The sequence below is a fragment of the Mirounga leonina genome, unplaced genomic scaffold, assembly GCF_011800145.1.
Source record: "Mirounga leonina isolate KUSES-001 unplaced genomic scaffold, KU_Mleo_1.0 Mir_113346, whole genome shotgun sequence".
Lineage (NCBI taxonomy): Eukaryota > Metazoa > Chordata > Mammalia > Carnivora > Phocidae > Mirounga > Mirounga leonina.
Genome location: NW_023270262.1, coordinates 5,797 through 15,834, shown reverse-complemented (window position 1 = coordinate 15,834; position 10,038 = coordinate 5,797). Strand labels below are relative to the sequence as shown.

The window sequence follows — 10,038 nt, the reverse complement described above, 5'->3', positions numbered from 1 at the left end:
CCTTCCCAGCCCCCGAGTGTTTCCCAGCAGCCTGAGTTGCTACCCCACCTTTCCTCAGAGCCCCTTCCTTGTTTCTCTGGGCATAGGAGTGGGAACAGAGAGAGAGAGAGAGTGTGTGAGTGTGTGTGTGTGTGTGTGTGGTGTGAGTGTGTGTGTGGGGGGGTGTGAGTGAGTGTGTGTCCAGCCCCAGTCAGGATGAGGCCAGAAGCAGAAAAGAGAAGGCTCTTGTCTCTGCATTTCCCACTTGGTTATTTCCCCCGGGACGAAAGTGGGGGAGAGCCTGAGAGCTACAGGCTGGACAGGGCCTGCTGCAATCCACAGCAGCTAGTCTTGAGACCAAAATGCTGCCATGGGTGTCATTAGGAAAGAATGCAGAGGCGGCGGCAGCAGGGGGAACCTCTGAGCTGGAGAGGGCATTCCTCCTGGACTCCAGGCGGACAGGCACTGCAAAGTGAAACCAGACCTGCATGGAATCTGTGCTCTGGAGGGGCTCAGATGGAGGGGGCTCTGTTTCTGCCACAGAAGGGCAGCCTCACCAGAGAATGGGAATCCCTACACCAGAAACTCACCCTTGGCTTCCTCAGATCCCCCAGAGGAAGGCCAGAGCCCTGGACACCGTTGCCATGGCAGCAGCTGCCAGGGTCTGACTGCCCTCCCCCTTGCCTGCAGGGCTGCCCTGCCTGCCTTCTGATTCCTTCAGCTCCTGCTACCTGAAAAGGCCTGTACTCTCCACCCTGGCTGCATGTAAACGTGCCTGGAGCCCACAGCCCAGGAGCAGTTTTACAAGGTGGTTAAAGGTTCCATCTCTTACATCATACTGCTAGGATTTCAATCCTGGGATCAAGCCCCACATCGGGCTCCTTGCTCAGTGGGGAGCCTGTTTCTCCCTCTCCCTCTGCCTGCTGCCCCCCCACTTGTGCTCTCTCTCTGTCAAATAAATAAAATCTTTAAAAAAAATAAAATAAAATGGCATTTCTTAGACTTAAACCCTCCCTAGCAATTGTGAGCCCAGCAACATGTCCTCACAGGACCCTATGTTAGCAGTATCGAATCAAATCCAGAAGAAGGGTTATTTCATAGCACCCACCCCAACCACACACAAGTGGCAGACCACATTCCTTTGTAACAAATGGTTGTCACCATGGCAGAACCACCTTCATCTTATTTCCTCTTGAGAGCCCTTTCTCTCAAGGGAACCCCAAATCAGTTACTGTCAGGCAGAGACTTAGAGCCAACACAAAGACATTGTCTTCATTCTTCCTTCCATTCCTGGTTCTAGTTCTTTATACCTCCCTTGTCTGACCCCCATGTTTGCCAAGTTCTCAACAAGGGTTAATTTATACTAGTTTGGGAGCTTTCAGGGGCAACTGTGTCTCCTACTATCAGCAGCACTAGAAAGTAATCCCACCCTACAAGGTCACACTGAGAGAGGAAAGGAGGGGAACAGGCCTGGCAGGGCACGCTCCTGGCCGCCAAACCCAACAGGGGAAAGGAATTTTTTCATTTGTAGTTAGAGCTCTTTGCTGAGATCTCCCCTAGATCTTTCCTTAACTTGCTGAATTTATCAGCCTATTTAGTACTAATGGCATGCTTTAAATTAACATTTTGTAGCTAATGTACTGAATGATAGAATTTGGATTCAAAGAATAAGGGAGTGAATCTAACAAGACAACATTTAGCCCAGAAAAACAGACGTTTCTATACTTGGGTTAAAATTAAAATGATTTACATATATGCACCCTTACATTTTTTGCAGCGTTATTTACAATAGCCAAACTATGGAAGCAGCTCAACTGTCCAGCAACAGGTGAATGGATAAAGAAGGTGTGGCATATATATATATATACAATGGAATATTATTCAGCCATAAAAAAGAATGACATCTTGCCATTTGCAACATGGATGGAGCTAGAGAGTATTATGCTAAGTGAAATAAGCCAGTCAGAGAAAGACAAATATCATATGATTTCATTCATATGCAGAATTTAAGAAACAAATGAACAAAGGAAAAAGAGATACACCAAAAAAACACACTCTTAACTATAGAAAACAAACGAATGGTTACCAGAGGGGAGGTGGGTGTGGGGGATGGGTGAAATAGGTGAAGGAGATTAAAAGTACATTTATCTTGATGAGCACTGAGTAAGACATAGAATTGTTGAATCATTATATTGTACACCTGAAAGTAATTTAACACTGTATTTAACTATATTGGAATTAAAATTTTAGAAATTAGAAAGATTTATATAAGTGTATTAACAGGGATGTGTGAAACAGATTTGGGGGTGTCAGGTGATTGCAGTTAAAGTGGATTTAACTGTGATATGGCATCTAAAAATCTAGTATGATCTTAGGATGCATCTACAGATGTATAGTAGTTACTCTAGAATGAAGGTGTGATAAGATCACTCCATTCTACACTAGGCAGAACATTCAGTATTTTCAGAGGCATTTACAAATTCAGGAGCATGTAGGATGGTGAGAGACTTTGAAAAAGTATATCATATCAGAAAGAACTGAAATAACTGGGGAGGTTAAGCCTAAATAAAAAAGTCTTGGTGAGAATATAATTGTTTAAGGATTAAATGAGATAGCATATTGAAAATGCTTAGCACAATACCTGGCATACATGCTGAATTAATGTTAATTTAAAAAACAATAATTAAAGGGGTACCTGGGTGGCTCAGTCAGCTAAGCGTCTGCCTTCGGCTCAGGTCATAATCTCAGGGTCCTGAGATAGAGCCCGGCATGGGGCTCTCCACTCAGTGGTGAGTCTGCTTCTCCCTCTCCCTCTGTGATCTCTCTCGCTTTCGCTCTCTCTCTATAAATAAATAGAACCTTAAGAAAAAACAATAATTTAAAAAAATTAAATTAAAATAAAAATTAAAAATAAACAATAATTCATAGTAATATTAGCATTAGGTCATATTATTACTATTTCTATTATTATAGTTAATGCTTACAGAGTGCTTTCTATGTGCTAGGTACCTTTCCAAGTCCTTTACATATACGGACTTACTTACTCATTTTCCCAATCCCATGAGGTAGGTATTATTATGTCTCCAGTTTTGCAGATGAGGAAGTTGAGTCACAGAAAGTTCAAGTAGATTGCCCAGTGTGCCTCACAACTGGGAAGGGGAAAGAACTAGAACATTAACTCTGGCAGTGTCAGGCTATCAAGGGTAAAAGGCACTTTTGTTACTTCATTCTTGTTTCGTATCACTCCAGAGGGCAGAACCAACACCAATGTATGTAAACTACTGGGAGGCAGGTATCAGCTCAATAAAAGAAAAACTACTCTGAATGACTACAGCTGTATGAAATTTCAATCAGTGTCTTTTAAGGTAGTGAGTTCTTCATCACAGGATGTAAGGGGGAAAAGGATAGAAGTGAAGAAATGAATAAAATGGGGGTCCTCTTGGAAAGAAACCATACAAATGATGAAGCCAGCCTTTGGTGAAAAGAATAAAGAAGGCATAGTGAAACTTGGATTTTAAAAGACACACATCACTGAAAAATTGAAAAGTAAAACATTTATGGAAAAGATACAAAAGTGAACTAATATTTGTCTTGCTATCTCAACACAAAGTAAATTAGATGTTGGAAAAAAGTGACAAAAAGCTCTTAAAATAGGAAAATTCCCATATGAATTTGTTTGGAAACTTACTAGACAGCCTGGGTTTGAAAAAGAAAATGAGGGGCACCTGGGTGGCTCAGTCGTTAAGCATCTGCCTTCGGCTCAGGTCGTGGTCCCAGGGTCCTAGGATCGAGCCCCGCATCGGGCTCCCCGCTCAGCGGGAAGCCTGCTTCTCCCTCTCCCTCTCCCGTGCTGTGTTCCCTCTCTAGCTGTGTCTCTCTCTGTCAAATAAATAAAAATCTTAAAAAAAAAAAAAAAGAAAATGATCCCAGGATCCTCACAGATCTGATAGCCACCGACCCTGAAACTATAAAATACAGAGAGGAGAGGTATACTTTACTCTCTGGAAGAAAGGGTACCTGCATGAGAAGGTAGCATCCAGGCTGATATGAGTAGTAAGATGCAGGCATGAGGTTGAAGATCATAAAACACCATTAGATCTAAACATACATACTTGTAATGACAATTGAATATGTTAATATGATTTTAATCCTGCTACTCAGTGTGTGGTCAACAGAATTATTACATAGTTGGATATGAATATCTTCTGTGCTGAATCTTTTGGGTACAGCTGTCTCAGGACCCAGATACTTGCTGATTTAATGAATTAGCATACACTTTCTCGACCAGCAACACCAAGAGGTGGCTGGTTAAGGATTTAGAGTCCCAGAAAAATCTCTTTATATATATATATACATATATATATACATATACACACATATATATAAAAATGTGTGTGTATACACACACACAGACAAACACACATACATATAGGGGTGCCTGGCTGGCTCAGTCAGTGGAGCATGTGACTCTTGATCTTGGGGTCATGAGTTCAAGCCCCATGGGTGGTGTTTACTTAAAAATTTTAAAAAATAGTATCCATATATACACATATATAATAATGCCACAGTCTCCACCAAAAATGCTCCCATTACAGATAACAAATACGTTTTTAGACTATTTGTACTTAGATGGACAGATGTGTATTTTGATTTATGAAAATCAAAGTATTCATGTTTTTAATTTGCATACTTTACAAACAACTCTAGAGTTCTAGAACTGAATGATTATTAATTTAGACTGGAGCCTCTATTTGTAATACAGGTTTGGGGGCTCAAAAAAATCCTTAAGTCATGGAAAAGTGAAAGCTTATCTTCCATAAAAGTGACAAGTAAACCATGTTGATAGAGCCTAAACGGACTTGATGGAGTTAGAGATGTGGATTAAAGCTGGGAAAGGTGACATATGGTATCGATTCATTAAGGACAAATAGTCAAATTTCAGTGCAGGCTCTGGCCCGTAGGGGAAATAATGGGCCTTGGTGGCAGACAACGGGAGAATAAGGGAGAGAGGTGGTATCAGGGTAAGCAGCAGAGAAGAAGAGGCAATAACTCCCAAGACTGGATGCTGACCGTCTCTGGTAACCAGGAAAAGGCAAATATAAACAAAGAGGTGAGTGACGATGCCTGATGTGTTGCGTGTTAGGAAATACTGGCAGGCTGCAGCACGGCCGCCCGCGGTCAAAGTGGTAACTGGGGATCTGAGCTCGGCGGTGACGCGCGGCCCTCACGTGACCAGGAGCCTATGTCTGCCCAAGTCCCTCTCTCCTGGTCGTTTTTGCCTGTCCAGACACCGTCTGCCTCCTGCCCTTTGGTCGAGGGGAAGAGCAGAAGGAAGTAAGTCCCCTTGGTCTTCTTAAATCGGTACGAGGGTCTTTGCTGCCCAGTAACCTCTGGGATCGGGATGGCAGAGAGTACCAGGCCTTTTCCTAGACCCAGCCCCGCCCCCTGCGCCCACATTTCGGTGCAGAAAATGGTGGTCTTGGGGTGAGGTGGGGAGATGAGTGGGGGCCCCTGGGGGACACAGTCACTTAGAAATAGTTTCTAAGTAATCCTTTGCTTGCACTTGCCGCCTGAAAAAAAATGACGAGCACTGCGGGGTGCGGGGTGGTGGGGCACGGAGGATGAAGCTTGAGGTGCGGCCTGGGGGAGGGGTAGCAGAGGGGGCCGGCGTGGGGGCGGCGGCTAATGCCCAGGAAAGGGACGTGTGGTGTCACTCAGTCCTTCCCTCCTCCCCACTCCCCGCCCCCTACCCTGTCTTGCGTCTGTCAGCAGGTCTGCAGGTCTGCAGGTCACCGCGGTGCGCCTTGAGGAGAGGACGCCTAGAGCAAACCGCCAGGAGAGGTCCAGGTCGGGGAAAGGGTGGGCAGTGGCCCGGGATGGGGTGCGAGGGAGGACGCTGACGGGAACGCAGTCGGCAGCACCACCGCCCCGCCCCTGCCACTGCCACTGCCACTGCGGGAGAGGCCTGTGGCAAGGCCTGCTGGGAAAACGGTGGGCTTTCGGGAAGGAGGGGGCGAGGGAGGCTGCGAGGGGTGGGACGCGGCGGGGTCCCCAGGGCCGGAGAGCCCCTCGGCAAGCGTAGGTTGGGGAACCTGGGCCCCGACACGGGGAAAGGCAGGTATGGGAACCGGGGCCGGGGTTTTGATCCAGCCACCAAGTGGGTTGACTCTGCCTTGCTTGTCTCCTATGAATAACTACCTAAAGACCATCCTGAACATGGAAAAATCCTGCCAAGAAAATGAAGAACAGCCACAGAGCGCACCCAAGACGGATGAGGAGCAGCCTCCTGTGGAGCACTCTCCCGAAAAGCAGTCTCCGGAGGAACCATCTTCCGAGGAGCAGTCCTCGGAGGAGGAGTTCTTTCCCGAGGAGCTCCTTCCCGAGCTCCTTCCCGAGATGCTGGTGTCCGAGGAGCGCCCTCCTCAGGAGCGCCTTTCTAGAAGGGACCTGTTTGAAGAGCGCCCTCCCATGGAGCAGCCTCCTTGTGGAGTTGGAAAACATAAGCTAGAAGAAGGAAGCTTTAAAGAGAGGCTGGCTCGCTCTCGCCCGCAATTTAGAGGGGACATACACGGCAGAAATTTAAGCAATGAGGAGATGATAAAGGTAGCAGAGGAGATGGAAGAAATGAAAAGAGTACGCAACAAATTGATGGTTATGCATTGGAAGGCGAGACGGAACCGTCCTTATCCTATTTAATGTGTTCGACCTTTAATTCTGTTTTGCCTGATATAAGTATTGCCACCTGAAGGTGGTATTTTCTCATATACCTTTGCCCATCTCAATTATAACTTTTCGCGTGGCTTTATTCTAGGTGTTTCACTTGTAACTGGCATAAAATTGGGTTTTCCCCGCCCACAAGCTGCAAGTTTCCCTTTTTCAATCATGAGTCTCACCCATTTGCATGAAAAGATGTACATTATATATTGTGAAGTGAAAAAAAAATTTCGAAAAGTATATGTTGTATCCCATTTTTGTAAAAAATGTATATTTATATATTAATATGCAAAGAGAAAACAAAGTATATACTTAAATGGCTTAACAGTGGCTATCTGCGGTAATAGGTGTTTTGGTTTGTTTCTCATTTTTGCTTCATCGGAACTTCTCATTTTTCAAGACAAACATTTTACTTTTGTTGCAAAAAATATATAATGGGAAAAACTTTAAAAACTGTCAATCAGCTTATAAAGACAATGTGGCACTTAATAAATACTTCTCAGAACTTTAAAGAAAAGTAAATCCCATGTTTGTTTGTTTTTAAGTAGGCTCCATGCCCAGCATGGAGCCCAATGCGGGCTTGAACTCACAACCCTGAGATCAAGACCTGAGCTGAGCTTAATGGACTGAACCACCCAGGTGCCCCAATCCCATGTTTCTTTTAAATCTCAGGCAGAAAAACAAACCAGGTACTTTTATTTAAGGGTCATTCTTTTCCCATTGAAAGAGGAATGATGCTTGACTTACAAGGTGGCTGTGGAGCCAAATGAAGATCCTAGAGCTGCCTGGTTTTCCCCCATCTGCCCATACAGGACCCCCAACTCCTAGAGATACCCTTCAAATACAGGGGATAGAACCCAAAGGAGATTTCACTTACACCCAGAAATAATTCCTGTGAGATCCCAGCTGCGTGCCACATTCTATTTCTGTCCTGCTATTCTCTTCCCTTGGATATTGTCACAACTGCTGGGCACAGCTGCCTCTTCTGGGTCCTGCTCCTTCCAAGCCCCCTTACCCCACAGCTAAGGTGCCTGGGTCCTCCAGCTGCGAAGTTTTCCCTGATTGCTCTGGAGTCCCTCCTGGGCCAAAGCTGAACTGTATCTCCTACAGATAAATGGAGAATGCCCCTCCTTCAGCTTTAATATTATACTTATCCAGGTGCATAGCATCCCAGTGCTGCTTAAACCTCAAGGTCTTAAAGAGTTCTTAGCAAAATAGTCCCTTTTTTTCCTGAAAGCCTCATCTTTTCCCCAATTCATTCAAACATGAATTCACTGAGACTTGGGCTAGGAGACAAATTTGTGGGCCAGCCATAATGCTGTGTATTCTGAATTGGAACCTCCCTCCCAAATAATCTCCAAAAATGACTACGGTTTTAGGTGCCTAACATTTGCCTCAGGGCAAATTCCCTCCCAAGGGTTTTCTGGCAGACTTGCCTTAACCAATTCAGCGGACTTGCTCAGCTTGTATAAATTAAAGAGGAAATTAAGACTTAGGTTAAAGCTAGGGCATGTCCCTTCTACCCTACCCCACATCACCAAGAAGCATTCAAAAGTACTTTGTAAGTCATTAAAGTACTATATATGTATATACATATATATGCATGTGTGTATCAGAGATTATGATTTCTCAAACTACCCTTATAACACCTAAGATTGTTTTATTGATCCTATTAATTCTAGAAACATGGATAGTGGTTAATAATTTTTTTAAATTATGACCCAGTCATGAACCCTGAGTTTCTGTTTGATTGACTGTGTAGCTTCAATGTGTTTACTTCTTTAGAAAGTATGATTTGCAATTCCAGAAGGATCACTGGGAGGAGGAATTGTTACCCCAAATTCAACATTAAAATTATTTGCATATCTTATATATTAGCATTTCTCGTATAAAAAATGCAGGGACCTGGGCTCTACCCCAGACCCACTAAATTTCCTTTTCTATCAATTAGCACACAAATTAGAGATCCACTGCTATATGCAATATACTCCTGGTTTTCGTAAAAATAAATTATGACATAAATAGAAAAAGAAGCAGATGATTTTATCAGAATTTAAAACGGTGAAAAGCTGGGGCGCCTGGGTGGCTCAGTCATTAAGCGTCTGCCTTCGGCTCAGGTCATGATCCCAGGGTCCTGGGATCGAGCCCTGCATTGGGTTCCCTGCTCAGCGGGAAGCCTGCTTCTCCCTCTCCCAGTCCCCCTGCTTGTGTTCCCTCTCTCGCTGTGTCTCTCCCTGTCAAATAAATAAAAAATATAAAAAAAAACAAACATAAAAGGGTGAAAGGCTTGGGGCACCTGGCTGGCTCAATCAGTAGAGCATGCGACTCTTGATCTTGGGGGTTGTGAGTTCAAGCTCTACACTGGGTATGGAGTTTACTTAAAAAGTGAAAGGCTTGTCCAAGCATATTTTTAAGAAACTAAAAACAGCCTCATCAATTTTACTACATAAAATTTAGATTTCTTGCAGCGAAGCAAGACCATACACAGAATAAAAAGCTGAGGACAAGAAAATAGCAAGATGTATTTTCCACGACTGGCATTATGTAATGCCTTGCATTTCTTCCTTCCAATGAGTAAAATGGATCAGAAATAAATTTAAAGTTCTTTGGTTATCAGTTCACAAAATGGTAAACCAATCCTGTGCCCTTGACCTTTTTTGTTTTTATTTTCCACTGTATGATGCCATTTGGGGGGATCTTCATGTCTCCAAACCATTCTTCAAGGTCATGGCAGCCTGATGGATGCTGGTCGGGCTGGATTCCAGTTGGAGCGAGAGAAGTTTCCAGAGGCTCACTGTGCCAGTCTGACAAGACAGGAAGAATCCACCCCGCTGGTGCTCAGAGGGGCGGTGCTCAGGTAGGAGGTGGAAAGGCTCATCCAAGTCACACTTGTCTCTCCAGGGTGGGTCTGATTTTGGTTTCTCTGCTCCAGCCTGCAGCAGGCACCAAATCCTCTGAGGCTGGTGGCCAAATTGTCCTGGCCACACTTATCTGGAGGGCAACAGCGGTCCCCATTGCAGGTCAGAGCACTTGGCCTTTTCCCCCCTTTCCCCCTTCTCTTTTGGGAACTTTTTGAAGGGGAGGAGATAAAGTCCCAAGGATTCCTAATTGGAAGCATTGGTTGGGACGGTCTTTGAGTAGGTAGATGTCTGACCTGGGTCTGACCAGGTAACCTGGGGCTGAAGCAGAAGGAGCTGGCTCTTCTTCTGAGTCTAGTGAATTAGCTTTTCCACAAATGGGGTTAGACCTCAGACAAGACGTCACCCATCCCTCTTCGACCCTCCTTGCGCAGACTCCCCAAAGGGCCTCAGATGTGCCCCAGCCTGTGTCGGTGATTCTGCCCTG

At 44.8% G+C, this 10,038-nt stretch overlaps 1 protein-coding gene across 2 annotated transcripts; it reads left to right on the top strand.

The window, feature by feature from the left end:
• Positions 1–5,150: 5,150 nt before the first annotated feature.
• On the top strand, positions 5,151–7,210 carry TCEAL1 (transcription elongation factor A like 1). 2 transcript variants are annotated; one of them, XM_035020258.1, is made up of 3 exons: positions 5,151–5,313; positions 5,752–5,826; positions 6,184–7,210. In XM_035020258.1, exon 3 carries the CDS (start codon positions 6,196–6,198, stop codon positions 6,673–6,675), a length of 480 nt encoding a protein of 159 aa, XP_034876149.1. In that variant the 5' UTR covers positions 5,151–5,313; positions 5,752–5,826; positions 6,184–6,195; the 3' UTR covers positions 6,676–7,210. The 2 variants fall into 2 exon arrangements, with proteins under 2 accessions (XP_034876149.1, XP_034876144.1); XM_035020253.1 differs by having other exon boundaries at positions 5,749–5,826.
• The last annotated feature ends 2,828 nt before the right edge of the window (positions 7,211–10,038 follow it).

Excerpts from the sequence above, each read along its gene's own strand:
- TCEAL1 (XM_035020258.1), top strand. The coding sequence starts at position 6,196 with ATGGAAAAATCCTGCCAAGAAAATGAAGAACAGCCACAGAGCGCACCC.